Raw genomic sequence first — 17,447 nt, 5'->3', positions numbered from 1 at the left:
ATATTTAGTTTCTTTTGTCTTTTATTAGCATTTTTGGTATTGGAGTAATCCAAAAGTAATGGAAAGTAATCAAGTTAAAGTAACCCTACCCAACCCTGCTCATACTGTACTGTGAGTCAGCAATAAACCCAGCAGGGGGCGTCATTGGTTAAATAAATGTATTTGCAAACAGTTGCACAGACTCCATACAAATGACGTTATTGGTCGCAAATAATTTCAGCAAGTATTTTATTGTTATTCACACTAGGGGGAACTTCAAAACGTGTCGAATCAACAATTTCACAAAATATTAAACAAATACTGCAAAATAAAGTAAGAGGATAGTGTGCATGATTTGACCACTAGATGTTGCTGTATCATATAGTGCAGTGGTCTCCAACTTGGTGAGCGTGGGACCAAAGTGTCCCCGAAGGACAGTTGACAGGCCCACGTACCTGTTCTGAAAATAGCTCTTTCATTGTGATTTTCTAGTAAAATTATATTTTTCTATTGGTTTACAAATTAAAAATATCATATTTTTAAGAATCAATTTGGCCGTTTCTATAGTGCAGTGGTTAGCACATTCACCTGACACGTGGCGGTCCCTATTTCGAGACAAGATGGAAACTTATGTTGGTCTGGAGTGGGATGGGCGGCACGAGACTGTACTTGCCCAAGACACACCAAAGGAAATGGTGCCCCTAAGACCTGTGTGGCTAAGGGATTCAACCAACCAACTGAAACACATAGTAATAAATAAATAAATTCCAGATTATGGGTTTCATGGACAAAAATCTATTAAAGTATTGATAACTATTCCTAACTAATAATACAAGAATAGAATGAGAATCTATTCATGTACTGAACAAATATATTTATTTATCTTTTCTTGATTTGTTTTACAGGAAATACGACAACTAAATTTCAATGGATTTTATGAAGAGAATGAGCGAAAAAAAGTTTTGTTTTGCTAGCTATCAGGCTACCTTTTCAGTTTTCTAGCTAGCTATTTCCCCACCGTTTAAGCTAAAGGCAGGTTATCTGATTGATTTTTAGTTTTTGCATGCCATCTAGCTATTTTTCTAGTTATCAAGCTAAATTTTAGCCCTTTCTCGCTAGCTTGTTTAGCTTTCTATCTGAGTATTTAGACAGTTATTTACTCTTTTAGCTAGCTATCTAGCTTCCTTTTAGTTTTTTTTAGTTTACCTTTCGAGCTAACGTTCAAGCTACTTGTCTTAGCTATTTAGCAAGCTATCTAGCTAGGTTGTAATTTTAAAAATGCCTAGCAAACTGGGTGCCCTTTGCGCTAATAAGAAACAAAAAGCAGTAGAAAAGATTGGAGACCCCTTACATAACTGAAAACAAGTGTTAAAAACACACAAAAAAAATACAGTCTACGAAGACTCAAAGTGACCAAAACACCCTTTTTTTGCCAGTTTTTTCATACGTCTTTTTTTACACATAGCAGGAAGATGTCAACTCCCTAAATTAATACAAATATTTCATTCTACGAGTACAGTAATCCCCCACTATAACGTGGTTCACTTTTCACAGTGTATTAATACTTATTTTAAAAGATATTTAAGAACAGTAGAATGTTTTTAATCAGCGTTTTTTGTAGAAAACCCCGTTTGGCCCTACCTCACCCTGACCCGAGCTTTAGGGGCGGCCAAGTCAATTGAGTTTGAGACCCCTGCTTTAATGCTTTCACCGTTTAAAGAGAAACAAAATGTATTATTAAGGCCTCCTAGTGGTTAAAAAGTCAATAATTTAAAAAAGACAATACTGTAGTTATTTAAATTCTAAACATAAATAGATGAACTATCATATACAGATGCATTCTTTAAATACAGCTGCATCTAGTGATCACATACATACTGTCTCTTTAAGCTAACTTTATTGGATGCAAAGTGATGAACCTATTTCGGTAAAGTCATGTTTATTTCTATACCCTGAAATCGCAAGAAGTCTCAAAGGGCTGTGCAGACTACAAACCATCATTGCTCCATCCCCTGATCTCAAACCTACATGGGGATAAACCTCAGCATGCAACAGTGGTGAGTTGTCGGGGCCTGCAAAGCCCTCACTGCTGGCCATAAAAATATCTAAATAATTCCAAAAGGTCTTTTAGGTTTATTCCATTGCTTTTCCTCTAATTTTCCAGCTCATTCAATATATGTGTTTTTTTAATTTAAGCTTTTAACCAAACACATTTCAGCTATTACTTATTGCCAGAGTCAGAAATGTACACAGAGGCCTTCTCAATCAACACTGCAGGCCCTATGGCATAAAAAGAGTGACGCCTAGGTTGTTGGTTTAGCCAATCAGATTCAGAGTTGGCGCAGCCATAGCCTTCTGGGGCGGCAGTGGCTCAGGAGGTAGAGTGCTCGTCTTGGGATCAAGGGATCCCAGTTCGAATCCCGGCTCGTCCGTGTTACATGTCGAAGTGTCCTCGGGTAAGACACTGAACCCCTAATACCCCCAATAAGCAGGTTAGCGCCTTACATGGCTGCAAGGCCGCTATTGGGAAATGTGGAGCACATTGTAAAGCGCTTTGGGAAGTAACTGACTTGAAAAGCGCTATATAAATGCAGACCATTTCATTTCATTTCATTCTAGAAAGTCTAAGGAAACGTCTGCAGTTTCACAAACTATGATTGGCTAGGGGGCGACAACAGAAGTATTACAACAAAAATGTGAAGAAAAATATCTTTGTCTCCACTATTTCTGTCGAACGGACATTTTCAGCCCTAAATCGAATAAAGCTATGCCAGAAATATAACAGAAAACACTGGTTGCGACTGGCTGGCAACCAGTTCACGGTGTACCCTACTCAATGCCCGAAGATAGCTGGGATGGGCTCCAGGACCCCCGCGACCCTACTGAGGATAAGCGGTGCAGATAATGGATGGGTGGATGGATAGTGCAATTTTACGAGGTTAATATTTTTGCTTGTTTTACATGGTTGGGTAGAGTTACTTTAACTTGATTACTTTCAATTACTTTTGGATTACTCCAATACCAAATATGATAATAAAAGCCAAAGGAAACTAAATATGAATAAAATTACTAAATTTGTGCAGGCTTAGGGAGTAACGGAATACATGGAACAGCAAAAATGATGTTGGCAAGCTGTTTGGATTTATTTTCATTTTGTTTCTGTCGCATTTTATGTTAGTTTTGCCGGAGATCAAAGCCAGGAGAGAAAGCTTACCACGTGTTGTGAGTCATCATTTTATTCATATTTAGTTTATTTTGTCTTTTATTAGCATATTTGGTATTGTAGCAATCCAAAAGTAATTGAAAGTAATCAAGTTAAAGTAACCCTACACAACCCTGTTGTTTTATATGTGTCACCGTTGTAGCAGCAGTAAATGTTTTACAGCCATGGAATCGTTTTCAAGGGTTGGATTGATTAAAACGTAGCACTACTAAAGGCCTAAGTGTAAAATGCACGGCCCGCCACTGCTCTAAAGTCCGGTTCATGCTTGAAGTCCAAAGCCCCTTGCTTTGCTGAGAACGTCGTCCCTGCTCAAATAGCATCCACACAGCTGCCTCACTCCGGTGAATGCTTCCCTGCCATGCATGACCCGCCAGTTATCAATAAAAATGACCTGATAAAAAATATAAAAAAAGGGGGGGTGGGACACAGAAGAGGATTTTAGCATTGTGGCCGCCTTTCCATACCAACGAGGAACGTTCTTACTTTTCCCGGGGTGAGTTTAACCCACAACTCATTCTCTGGTCGTCTCAGTTCCTCGGTCAGCTTTCGATGGGCTTCATACCAGTGACGGACGAGGTCGTGAGGGACGGTGTTGATAACCGATCGGTCATAGTTGTTGTAACTGGTTGAAAATGAGAAGAAAAACTGCTTTAACTCAGTGTTAATGTTTGTGGCACTTTCTAAGCGTTTTGGACTCCAGCACAAGTTAGAGCTTCAGGTAAAGTTAGGGTTTTAACCTAGATGGCAGTAGAAATTAAATCAGAAGTTGCGAACATACCTGTTGCTCGATTTTGGCATTTTCATTGTCAAAATTACTCTTAATTTAAAACCTTAACCGAGATCAAAACTTAAATCTGTTTTAACTCGCAAAATGAAGCTTATAGCACAACTTACGCCAGTCTCCAAGCTCTACCTTGGAATTATTTTAGTTAGATCTATAGGTAAAGTTAGGGTTTTAACCTAGATGGCACGAAAAATGATATCAGAAGTTGCCAACATACCTGTTGCTCTATTTGGAAATTTTCAATATCAAATTACTCTTACGGTAAAGCCTTAACCCAGTTTAAAACTTAAAAGCTGAGTTAAATCCCAAATTAAAACTTAAAATACAATTTATGACAGTCTCTAAGCTCTACCTTGGAAATATTTTAGTTCGAGCTTCAGGTAAAGTTAGGGTTTAAGCCGAGATGGCACTAGAAATAAAGGCAGAAGTTGCAAACATACCTGTCGCTCTATTTTGACATTTTCAATTTCAAATTTGTCATGGTTGCCATGGCGCCCAATTGGCCCCGCCCATGTGGCGCCAGCTGCAGCTTATTGATGGACTGGCTTTCTGTCTATTTAAGCTCAGCGCTTTCACTCTTTGTGTGTTAGTCTGTCAACGAACCTCTGCCCCGCAAGACGTGGGTTTTGACTCGGTCCTGTTTCCTGTTGGAATTCCCTGCCTGGTATTGTTCCCGTTTATTTTTGGGTTGTTTAATATCGGTTTCCAGTTTCGCTCCCGTCTATTTTGGTTCTGTTTATTATTCTATCCAGTTTTCGTTGCCATTTAGTTTGTCCTGTTTTATTTCGATATCCTGTTTTGATATCAATCCTGTCTGTCCCGTCCCGTCCGGTATCGACCCCTTCTGTCCGATATCTACTCCGGCAATTGGTATCGATCTGGTCGGCCTCTGGCTTCCTATCATTTCACGCCAGACTGCTGCCTAACGTGCATGACTGCCCATTTCCCTTGAAATAAAAGGCTTGCGTGAGAAACGTCACGCGTTTGGGTCCTGATCCTTATCTGGTTCATGACAAAATTACTCTTAAATTCAAGATCCCAAATTAAGGCTTAAATTACAATTCACGCCAGTCTCAAAGCTCTCTTTTCAATGTCAAATTATTCTTAAGTTAAAGCTTTAACCCAGGTCAAAACAAAGCTGTGTTAACTCCCAAATTGAAGCATACATTACAACTTATGCCAGTCTCCAAGATCTACCTTGGAGATATTTTAGCCTATGTATCATAACATTTGTTTTGTTTTTTTATCTTACCGTATTTTCTGAAATATAGGTTTACCGGATTATAAGCACCCCTCCAAAAACTAGTCTTTTGCCATTCATTCTTCATACATAAGTCACCAGAATATAAGGAGCATAAAATTAAGACCACAGTAAGAGCTATAGTGTATATCTGAGTATTATCATTGGTCTCTTTGAACAGTTACGGTAACAATGTAAAGATTGATCAGCCGATAAGTGTCGCTGGCCAAATATGCAACGGGAATCAAACCGTGAGGAAGCGGTCTCAGAGCAATACTTTACCATTGAACCACTAGTTCATGGAACAAACAAACACTGATATGCATATTGCATTCTGATAGGTTTAGCAGTTTTTTAACTGCTTTATAATCTGGTGTGCTTTGTAGTGTGGAAAATACGATATCATTATTAACATACCGGATCAAATAAACTTCATTATTCCAAGGATAGACATTCAGAACAGGACCAATTCCTATCATGTGGTTCTGGTGACTGGCGGTGCGCTCGACAAATTCGTGACGGAGCGGCGTGCGACACAGTAGCTCAAAATGTTCCGGGGACTTCTGGCGAACAGCTTCCGCTGCGTGGAAACCATCAACGAGCAGGTTTCTACCTCCGCTACCTTCGTGCTTCAGGCAGTGAAAAACCTGAATCCTGCAAGGGAAAGGAAACGTTATGACACCTTGTCGGATATGTCGAGCTAATGTGCCGCCCTCCCACTTACCCACAGGGTTCGTGAAAGTACGACGTGTCGGTGTGGCCGTCGAGGGCTTCCTGGCTGTAGGCCGTGTCTCCTCGGGCGAAATCTGCAGTAAAGCACCATATTCGGCCGTATGTGGTCTCCCTTTTGGATCAGCAAGTTAGAAAACATTGGCGGTGAGCTATGGAAGCCCAAGAGAGCCACAATAAAATGAATAAAAAATGAACTTAAAACAAATATTGAAGGTTTGTACCTCTTTCTAATGGCCAGTTTCAAGCATTTTAAAAGCCATTTTTTAAATTTGTACACTACAATTAAAAGAAAATATCCTGTGTGATTCATTTATTTTGCAGAGTCACAATAATATCTGTGATTTATATATGCGTGTCATGAACCAGAGCAGGATCAGGACCCAAACGCGTGACTTTTCTTACACAAGTCTTTTATTTTACGCGAAATGGGGAGCAGTCTGGCGTGGAATGATACGAAGCCAGAGGCCCACGAGATCGATACCAATTGCCCGAGTAGATAGCGGACAGATGGGGTCGATACCGGACGGGACAGGACGGGACGGACAGGATTGATAATGAAACAGGATATTTAAAATAAACAGGATAAACTAGACGGGAACAAAAACTGGAGAGAATAATGAACAGGACAAAAATAGACGGGAACGAAACTTGAAACCGATATTAACAGGACAAAAATAAACGGGAACAATACCGGACAGGGAATACCAACAGGAAACAGGACCGAGTCAAAACTGACGTCATGCGGGGCAGAGGTTCGTTGACAGAATGAAAGAATAAGAGCACTGAGCTTAAATAGACGGAAAGCCAATCTGTCAATGAGCCGCAGCTGGCGCACCAAGGGCGGGGCCAATTGGGATTTTTAATCCTGCGTGTTCATTTAAAAAGACATCTGATTTTTAGAGTTTGAGGAAATTGGAAATATATAGATGTTAGGTAAAAATGACAGTAATGTCTACCTTATATTTTGGTTGCAGGAAGTTCTATCCTTTATGCTACCTTAAATGTTTGCATTGCCCATGATACAAGACCATAATTGATGAGTAACCCTTGCAGGAATATACATTTCATTGTTGAGGTGTAGAATGTACCAGTCCTCCTAGGCGCAACCCGTAGGGGGCTATGACGCTCCATAGCCGTACAAACTAATGCCAGCTGCAGTTAACCACAAAGGAGAGAGAAATGCAATGGCTAAGCAGAGCTACCAGAGAGCAGTGTCTGTATGATATTTAAGCACACTTGTTGAGAAACACAGTAACAATTTCAAGCATTCGCAAGCACTTCACCCAAAATTCAAGCACAATACAAACCTTGAAAACACATTAAAATTAAAGCATTTTTAAGGATTTCAAGCACTCGTAAAAACCCCGATTTCGTAACTAAATAATAATGTATTATGGACATCCATTTCATAATATAATGTCATGATTATTGTTGCGCCTTTGCATATTCACTAGCTCTATGGATTGATGTGTTAGACTACCGTTTTTCTCCATTTTAAAGAGGCCAACCAAAAATCTTTACTCGAGACGAGTATTTAAGTCTATGGCTGCTTTATTTCGAAACAACGCTAAGTCTTGAATAAACCACTCAAACGATCACTTTTGATTACTGTTTTGCTAAAAGTTTTCCACTTCTGCTTTCAAAGAAGTTTATTGTTTTTTTTTTTTTTAGATTTTTTTAGATGGATCATGTTTTCCGCATAGAGTGTGTGATAAAATCAACAACATTTTAATGTCAAAATGTTGCCATGTATGCAACACCACACAGTTAAATAAAATCATGAAAAAATCTCACCCTGCCCAGAGCAACGAGCTGTAAGCAGAAATGCATTGTTACTGTTCCTGAACAAAAATCTGTTGCTTCTTTTTAGATTGACACTTAACACACCTTTCGGTGTGGGCGAGGAAAGCAATGAAGAGGAACCCATAGAGAAATACCGTAATTATTGTACAACGTTCGCGCAAGTGATTTGAATATTGTAAGTAAAACAGAGCATACATGTTTTGAGATGTGGTTTCATTCAATGTTTTGCGATCGTGGTCGGCAATATTTTTGACTGGTCAATGATTGTGCAATTACGGTTGTACAGTAATCCCTCAATTTATAGCAGTTTACAAGCATTGTCATCAAGCATTGTGTTATGCAGTAGACAACACCCAGGGAATGATATCAAGTGGGCAAGTCGGTGAGGGCTGTGTTTTGGGTGCGCGTGACTGTCTGTGTGTGTGATTCTGATAGGCTGGTTGTAAAGTGGCACTAAAAATATTTACCCATGGTGTGTATTTCTAATCTGTTTGATATTCCTTTTGTTGTCTCTTAGTCTTCCTGTCTTTGTTTAAAGGTGTTGGGGGGTGGTCTTATGTCTTTTGCCTTTTGTCTCAACATACCAGTACTTTTGCATGTCTTCTTGTTTCAATAAAACACAAAGGCAGGCTGGGGAAAAGCCAGAAGGAGCATGGCCAGCGAGACGAAAGCGAGTAAATTATCCGCTCCTCCCGGTCCTTCTCCAACTGCAGTTGTAAAAAACTAAAAAAGTCTTTGCCTGAACTTCCTTCTACGGTGAGCCAATATTTTTTTACTTCTCCCACACTTAAGTGGTCGTTTTAGACCCAACACTGGTGTATGCTGCGGGTCAAACTCGTTACATTGAAAATAAATTCTTAGACTAGATCAGACTATGAAGATAGTCACAAGAGCAAAAAGAAATCCTGATCACCACTGGGTGCTCTGTGGATTGTTATCGGGTCCGGGAAGAGATGGACGCGATGTCCATAAAGAAGGCAAAATCATGGCCGCATGTCCGGCTAAATGCTGCGTTGACGTAACAACTCTCACAAGCCAACTCAGCCGAGACTGTATCTCATCAACTCCAGATCCGTTACCAATGAAACAGTTGACCTGGGGCTACAACTCTACAACTACATTTTTGACTGTTGTACTTTAATTATCACAAAGACCTGGCTCACACCGAAGATCCCAGATGCTAGCGTGCAGCTTGCGAGCTGCTTTCTACATGGCTTTCTTACACTGAAAGGAGAATAACTCCAATTTAGTGTACTTAGACAATAAAGAACATTCATTCAACAACAATTCTGAGTTCTGTATTTATTTGAAGATCTATAGTGGCTATTTTGGTAGTTGTATATATTATATGCTGCTGATATTAAATAAATAAATGTTTTTACTCCGCGGGTTTTGACTATTGCGGGATGTTTTTGAAAAGCAACCCCCGCAAAAAAACAAGGGATTACTGTATAAAAATCCATGTTATAACAAAATTACCAGTATCCTCCACCCGTTTTGCAGAAAAATTGTATCAATCACCAAATTCGCCCAAATATGCTTTCAAATCTGCGCAGGGCTTTAAGCAAACTTTAAAAATGGCACAACCGTTTGAAAATGTACATCCTACCTGATCAGACTAACCCTCTGAGTGACTGCCTCCGTGGCTTCAACCGTAGCCGGGACGTCATCTACAAAAGCGATCCCGTACAGAAGATAGTTGTGCAAGAAGGTTTTCAGTTCAGCGTCGCTGCTCATGAACGATTCCCATCTGGACGAGGGAACGCACCCGTCCTTATAGCTAGCTGCCGTCCAGAGGACACGCGGCTGGACCACGCTACGCTTCTTCCCCTCGTAGCTGTTCTCAGCCAACCAGTTAAGGTTGTACTTCGATATGTGACCACCTGGCCCTGGAATGTATACAAAAATTCAGAGTTCAGAAACTTCGTTTGGAGCATCCAGTCATCCATTCACAGTTAAAAGAAAATACAAAGATCCATAAATATTCAGAATAGATATACAGTCTTATGCAAAAGTTTGGGCACCCCTGATCATTTTCAAGATTTTCCTTTATAAATCATTGGTTGTTCCAGATCAGCAATGTCAGTTATATATATCAAATAGCAGACAAACACAGTGATATCTGAGAAGTGAAATGAAGTTTATAGGATTTACAGAAAGTGCGCAATAATTACTTAAACAAAAGTAGGTAGGTGCATAAATTTGGGCACCCTTGTTGTTTTATTGATTTGAATACCTTTAGCACTAATTATTGGAACACAAAATTTGTTTGGTCAGCTCATTGACCCTAGACCTAAATACACAGTGAAGCCAATCATGAGAAAGGGTATTTAAGGCGGCCAGTTGCAAGTTGTTCTTCTTTTTGCATCTTCTCTGAAGAGTGGCAACATGGGAGCCTAAGAACAACTTTCAAATGACCTGAAAACAAAAATTGTTCAAAATCATGGTTTAAGGGACGGATACAAAAAGCAAGCTCAGAGATTTCAGCTCTCAATTTCCACTGTAGGGAACATAGTGAGTAAATGGAAACCACAGGCACAATTCTAGTTAAGGCACGGAGTGGCAGGCCAAGAAAAATCTCAGATAAGCAAAGGCGAAGGATGGTGAGAACAGTCAAACTCATCCCACAGACCAGCTCCAACTACATAATCTTGCTGCATATGTGTCACTGCGCATCGTTCAACGATTCAGCGCACTTTGCACAGGGAGATGCTGTATGGGAGAGTAATGCGGCAGAAGCCTTTTCTGCACACATGCCACAAACAGAGTCGCTTGAGGTATGCTAAAACACATTTGGACAAGCCAGCTTCATTTTGGAATAAGGTGCTCTGGACTGATGAAACTAAAATTGAGTTATTTGAACATAACAAGGGGCGGTATGCATGGCAGAAGATGAAAACAGCATTCCAAGACAAACACTTGCTACCTACAGTAAATTTGGTGGTGGTTCCAACATGCTGTGGGGCTGTATGGCCAGTGCAAGTACTGGCAATCTTGTTAAAGTTGAAGGTCGCATGGATTCCAGTCAGTATCCGCAGATTCTTGCGAACAACTGTACGACTGTAGATAAAAGCCCAATACCCATAGATAACCCAATATACACATTCAAAGTAAAAGTGCAAACATGGTACCATAAAAACTCAATAGCAGCGTAATTAAATCAGTCAAAGTTTCAGCCATACAGTAATCCTTCGCGATATATCGTGGTTTACTTTTCGCGGTTGCACTACTTTTTCGGATTTTCATCGTGCGCTGTGTTCTTTGTTCTGATTGACTAAACAGTTGCCCTGTCTCTTTTCTGCCTGTGTCTTTCTGTGCGTCAATAACGTTGCAGTCTGAGTTGTACACAAACATCTTGACCAATGTAAGGGCAAATATTTCACAAGTTCCAGTTTCTCAAAAAGCCAACATGTCAACGAAACACTCTTGACCAACAAAAGCACCAAATGTCACGGTTGCCATGGCGCCCAATTGGCCCCCGCAATGTGGCCTCAGCTTCTGTCACGGTTGCCGAGCTTCAGCTGGCGCCCACGGGTGGGGCTAATTGGGCGCCAGCTGAAGCTTGTTGACAGATTGGTTCCCTGTCAGTATTTAAACGCTGTCTTGACAGTAGCCTTTGGTCGGTCCGTCTGTGAATTTCCGTTTTTACACAGCAAGCCCTGCGTTTGATCTGTTTGATTTCGATTTCGACTTTTTCCGTTCCCAACACCGTCATCGCTCGCCACGAAAGTCCCACTTCCGCGGCTGAGCAACCTACTCCCTGCGACCAACGGATGAAGTGTTACGCGAGTGGGTCCTGTTTCCTGTTCTGGTCCTGACACCAAAAGGCAGAGGAAGATGCTTTTGATCGTACACAAAGTTGGATTTTTCCACATGCTGAAAGAAAGTAAAGGCATTTGTATGCCACATGTGTGCTTTACCAAAAACATCCACATAATGGCGATAAAATATCAACTGAAGTTAAGATAATATCCTGATATTATTTCAGACACTATAGTGTAAAACAGTATAGCAGCAAGATTTTTTTCAAAATAATTTGACAGTACTGGTTATTTGTAAAAAAGACTAAAACATTCTAAAGAACAGTACTAATATTTGCTGAAGAGATCCTTGAGTTTGCAAATGCGATTTATTATCTGAGCCCGTGGTTATCGACGTGTGAGTGTGTGTGTGAATGGGTAAAGAGTGGCGTACATTGTGAAGCGCTTTGGGGGTTTTCAGTGGATAAAAAGCGCTATACAAATGCACTTCATTTACCATTTACCATAATTTGACAGTACATAAGTCATTTGGAAAAAAGCTGTTTATTAGTCACAGCATTTTTATTTTTTAAACTAATGATTGAGCCTGTAAATTGTTCTTTAGTTTCAATGTATAAAAGAGTATTTGATAAATGAATTAATTAATGTTACTATTTTACAGGTTCTGACTATAAAGGGCTCCCTTTTGGAACGCCGTGCAGTTTATGAGTTCTTCCTTGCCCTCATGTATGTAGTCTAGATCAGGGGATAGTGTAATAATAGTCTGTAGTTTGCAATAGTCTGTGCATCCGTTAAATACTGTAGTTTGCAATAATATGTGGTCTGTGCAGCCCTTTGAGACTCCTTGTGATTATAGGCGTCACAAATAAACATGACTTGACTTGTGACATGACAAAGTACACGGTTAAAAAACACAACAAAATACATGAAAAAATATCAAAATAATTACAGATTAAATAACAAAATGAATGAAAAAATACATATTCAGTTCTTAGATTATTTATTTGTTCATATATTTGTATGTTTTTATTGAAACAATCATTTTTACGTATTTTGAGATTAGTTGTCCATTTCTAAATGTCCAGGTAATATTATTACAAAAACATATTAGTTGAGTAAAAAAAAATTACTTTAAAAATTCTAAAGAGTGAAAACTTTTGATTCGTATCTCATTGAACTCAATTGACAGCTCTGAATATCAATAATTCTTTTTATTTGGGCTGGTAGTAAATGAATTGTTTAAAAAAAAAGTGGAACTGGGAAAAGGTATACGGGACCCAAAACGCGCAGTTTGGACACCTGTGCTTGAACCATTCTAGCGTCAAATTGGACTTTCTACTTCTTTTTATTGTTTAATTGCTCAATCAAAGAAGGTATTCGTGATATAAGGTTTGTTGTATGAAGCATATAAAATGTGCTGTTAAGGGATGATTGCAAAACCTGTTCAAAATGCTTAATCTCGAAACGCTCGCTTGGCAGCAGCAAGATATCTAGTGTACACTTACTGATTTTGACGCCCAAATTCTGAAGCCCTGCGTCAGACCAGAAAAAAATACCCAAAACCTTTGGCCGGCGTAGCCCGTCAGCAGGGTTGGATAGGGTCACTTTAACTGGATTACTTTCAATAACTTTTGGATTACTCCAATACCAAATATGCTAATAAAAGACAAAAGAAACTAAATATGAATAAAATCATGACTCACAACACGTGGTAAGCTTTCTCTCCTGGCTTTGATCTCTTTGAACTCCGGCAAAACTAACATAAAATGCGACAGAAACAAAATGAAAATAAATCCAAACAGCTTGCCAACATCATTTTTGCCGTTCCGTGTATTCCGTTACTCCCCAAGCCTGCACAAAATTTAGTAATTTTACTCATATTTAGTTTCTTTTGTCTTTTATTAGCATATTTGGTATTAGAGTCATCCAAAAGTAATTGAAAGTAATCCAGTTAAAGTAACCCTACCCAACCCTGCCCGTCAGCAATCTTGAAATGGGAGCAGGCGTTCGTAATAGGGGTAGGTGGATCGACGCAAATTTCGATATTATGGATACTGAGCAAGTACTCAGATCAGATCGATACTATTATTGGTGAAACGCTTTCCTCAAAAGGCCACTTCTCTATGTAGCTAGTGCAGCCCTTCTCTCTCTCTCTGTCTCTCTGTCTCTCTCTCTCTCTCTCTCTCTCTCTCTCTCTCTCTCTCTCTCTCTCTCTCTCTCTCTCTCTCTCTCTCTCTCTCTCTCTCTCTCTCTCTCTCTTACCCAGCGCCATTGTCCACTCTCTATAGGATTATGCCTGAGTGTTTGACCTACAAGCACTTTTTGCCAACCTAGCTATCCGGCCTGAAGCTGCATTCTGCCAGAAGAGAGGGCCAAATTTTAGCACCCACCCCTACCAGGATGTAAAAATGAAAGGGGCAAATAGTCCACACCACGCAACAATCTCTTTCTTTCAACTACGGAAAAGGACAATGCCATTTGTGTGGTAAAGTGGTCTACTATTGTGGCAACACCACATATTGACATAAACACATGATAAAAACAGAGAAAAAAGCAGCGACCAATGAGAGACGATTGACACTTTATTTGCATGACTAACTTTATTTTCAAAATATTGTGCAATGGATGATACTTTAGTGGTCTTGGTTGACATTGTTATACGGTGTATTGTTGTAAAATTGCTGCTATTGGCTTTTGTTCTGAAACAGTTGTATTAAAAATATTTTTATTTATGGTTTATACTTGTAAAGTCCATAAATTAATTGGCGTGAATACAGATAGAAACAGTTTTACTGCCTTAAATCGTTGTGCAGTGTTTATCCAAATTACAAACGTACTCAAGCAGGGAAGGGTTCGATTATTATTTAACGATCTTGTCATTTTCAAGCAAAAAGTATCGGTATCAGACCGGTATTGATTGATAGTACCCTGTATTTACTTGGATTGATACCCTCAGTATTGCCCACCCCATACCATTGACTTTTTGAGAGAACTAGATTGGAAATTTGCCCATGCAAATAGTTAAGAGAATAACATCTTGTTTGCCCTGCTAGTATTGATTTTATCACCGGCTAAGACGCATTGGACTGATTGCTTTTGGAGTACTTAAACGCTCCTTTTGGGACTGCCCGTTGCCAGACCATTGCTTTACCTTGTTGAAGACCTGTTCATGCCTGTTTGATCTGAGTAATGCCTAGTTTGTAATTTTGATTGCCTTTAAACCTGTTTTGTTTTGTTTTTGGTCTGTTTGTGTGTTGGACAACTTTTATTTCCTAATTAAAGTGACGGATCGTCTACACATATGAGTTCCGCCTTCCTGCTTACTGGTCCGTTTCCTGACAAAAACATAGAAAATGGACACGGATATTCCTAATGATGTCCTCTGTCCAGTCAGTTCTCCAAATGGCTACCAGTTTAACGCGGTTTTGAAAAGGCCTGTTTTCTCTTGCGATTTCAAAAAAGTGGGGAATTTGTCTTTTTTTTATAATTTTTTGGGGGGTTTGAACAAATTTATTGACACTAATAACAGAAAACAATCTTGACAATCTCAACAGCAATCGAGCACATTCACAATATTATATTTCAATATGACGTTTAACAGCAAACACAATGTGAGGTTTGAACAACCCTTGCGGGGGTTTTGGGGTTTTTAAGGGTTATTGATCTATCTTCGTTATCCATTATCCATTATCAGTTATCGGTCAGTTCATAATACGCTACAAAGCCTAGGAGCCGGGACACTTACTCTCAGCCAAAAGGCCAAGCTAAGGTCCTAGCCCTAAAGCTTTGCTGCGATCATTGCGAATGCACCGTTCCCGGAGGTACTGCAATACCGGGCCGATGCGTGGAGTGGACAGAGCAAGCTCTTATTCCATCTCTGGATTGCAAAAATCAAAGATCATGGCTGAATATGAAGTACACAGTTCAAAAACAACAGATAGCCGTATGAAACATTCACGTTGTTGAGCATAGATAGTATACAAATTCAGAACAACCCTTGCCACTCTCAAAACGCAACTCAACATACAATTCTTCCCTCGCTCCATTTCAACTCCCGCTGCTACTCCCGCTTTTTGGGTCGACAATGCTCACGCATCATGCTCTGATCCGATGATGACGTTGGCTTGAAGGGGGTGTACGTACTTAAGAATTGTGACTTACAAGTGATGACTAGGTGCTCATCGTCCACTTGGACTTGGTCAGGGCGAATTTCGAGGTCGATACTGGCGGTGTCCAAGTTCCTCTGGTGTGTTTTGAAGTTGTAAGATGAAGGGGAGCGGCAGTGATCCCTCAACCACACGTAGTCCAAAAGCATCCGAGTCCCGCCGTGGTGCAGCTCTGCAAATGGATTTTGTATCATTTATTCAGTATGATCAGTCGCTTTCGTCTTTTTCAAACTTGCCCCGGTGTTGCTGGAACTTACCCAGATACTTATCGAGCGTGCGAAGAGTTGCCGGTGCGTACCCGCGGATTTGCGTCCCGTTTCCTCTCCAGGAAATCCGCTTGAAAACCGTAAGGCGCTGACGCACGTGCCCGCACAGGGTGGATATCATATTCGAGTCCTCGCAGGTTTAGATCGAAGTTTTTTGTTCTGTAAATGTCCCCCAAATTGATTTGGGTGCAAACTTGGGGCTACGTGACCGAGCGAGCACCGAACCAAGGAGTTACGTAACTGCACTACGGTCTCTTAATTTGATCTTTGCTGTCATCAAAGTGATGAGCTGGATCTATTACCCTAGTTAAACATTCCCATGTTCGCACGTAATAACAGAAAGTACTCCTGGCGATAGAGCAAGGGTGCGTAAGTAAACGGATTTTTGCGACCGGTAGGCGCAATGGCAGGATTTAAAGACACAGAACATAATTCCATTTTTAAACCGCTCGAAAGAGACGACAGCATTCTCGACGACCCGACAGTTTTATGGGTTGGAGTCCTGTCGTCAACATTCTTGACGACCCTACAGTTTTATGGGTTGCAGTCCAGTGGTCGGCAAGCATTTCTGGAAACGCCGTTTTTTTTTAATGTCTGACAATATTCTTGCAGCTTGGCCCAGTAGGAACACTAATAATAAAAACAAAAACAGTAATACGAATAATAATACTAAAAATAATCCAAAAATTCACTGTGTAAACATCAGGCTTGTTTATCACTATGTTAGCGCTTATTTTCGTTGTTCTATTGTTACAATGTACTATTGTTTATTGCATTACACTGTTACACTTAGGCCAGTTTTAAATATGTCCACTTGATGTCGCCAAAGCGGTATGTATGTTTCTGTCTCTTTCCTTGTGTCTTTATTTATCTCCCTTCCTTTGATTTGCTCTCTTTTTGAATCTTTTTTTATTAATCTTTATTTTTTCTTTTCTCTTTGTTCTTGCTTTTTTGTCGCTCTCTTTCCTTCTTACTCTTTTCCCCCTTTCGGTCTCTCTCTCTCTATTTTGTCTCTCTCTTCGGTTTCTCTTCTTTACCTCTTTTTATCTTTTTTCTTTCTTTTTCTCTCTGTTTCTCCCTCTTTTCTTTTTTTTTACATTCCCTTCCTCTTTTTGTCTCTGTTTTTTGCTCCCCCCTCCATTTCTCTCTTTCTCTCTCTCTCTATCTCCATCCCTCTCTCTTCTTTTTCTCTATTTTTATCTCTTTTCTCCCTTTCTTTCCCTTTTGTTTTGACTCTCATGACACCTCCCTCCCCTTTCTATGTATCTCCCCCTTTCTGTACTTCTTTTTTTGTCTCATACTCTCTTGCTTTCTCTTTTTCTATTCCTCCTTTTAGTTTTTCTTGCCCTCTCTCTTATTTCCTTTCTTTGTTTCTCTCCTTTTTCTTCCTGTCTTTTCTCTCTCCATCTATCTCTTTCTCTCCTGTTCTCTCTTTCTCTTTGACCCGTGCTTGTTTGGGTTTCCTCCCACATTTCAAAAACATGCATGTCAGT

The 17,447-nt window shown here is 39.9% G+C and overlaps 1 protein-coding gene and 1 pseudogene across 2 annotated transcripts; both read right to left on the bottom strand.

The window, feature by feature from the left end:
- Positions 1-211: 211 nt before the first annotated feature.
- On the bottom strand, positions 212-16,344 carry tmlhe (trimethyllysine hydroxylase, epsilon). Of its 2 annotated transcripts, none has more exons than XM_088321415.1 (7): positions 15,946-16,344; positions 15,684-15,860; positions 9,371-9,650; positions 5,955-6,032; positions 5,644-5,880; positions 3,686-3,824; positions 212-3,593 (listed from the first exon to the last, which is right to left on the bottom strand). In XM_088321415.1, exons 1-7 carry the CDS (start codon positions 16,073-16,075, stop codon positions 3,462-3,464), a joined length of 1,173 nt encoding a protein of 390 aa, XP_088177541.1. In that variant the 5' UTR covers positions 16,076-16,344; the 3' UTR covers positions 212-3,461. The 2 variants fall into 2 exon arrangements, with proteins under 2 accessions (XP_088177541.1, XP_088177540.1); XM_088321414.1 differs by having other exon boundaries at positions 2,565-3,593; positions 5,951-6,070; positions 15,946-16,338.
- On the bottom strand, positions 15,322-15,463 carry LOC148349494 (U2 spliceosomal RNA; annotated as a pseudogene).
- Positions 16,345-17,447: the final 1,103 nt, after the last annotated feature.

Source organism: Urocampus carinirostris, chromosome 17, assembly GCF_059441175.1.
Source record: "Urocampus carinirostris isolate Australia breed hairy pipefish chromosome 17, RoL_Ucar_1.0, whole genome shotgun sequence".
NCBI classification, from domain to species: Eukaryota; Metazoa; Chordata; class Actinopteri; order Syngnathiformes; family Syngnathidae; genus Urocampus; species Urocampus carinirostris.
Note: the sequence above shows the minus strand (reverse complement) of the source record. Positions and strands in the feature narration are given on the sequence as shown.

What these genes read in the sequence shown, in the direction of transcription:
- tmlhe (XM_088321414.1), bottom strand. Translation starts at nt 16,075, where the DNA reads ATGATATCCACCCTGTGCGGGCACGTGCGTCAGCGCCTTACGGTTTTC. An exon ending in TGAGCACCTAGTCATCACTT is followed by an intron (nt 9,651 to 15,683) that starts GTAAGTCACAAT and finishes TATACATTCCAG; the next exon opens with GGCCAGGTGGTCACATATCG. An exon ending in TTAAACTCACCCCGGGAAAA is followed by an intron (nt 3,594 to 3,685) that starts GTAAGAACGTTC and finishes ATTTTTTATCAG; the next exon opens with GTCATTTTTATTGATAACTG.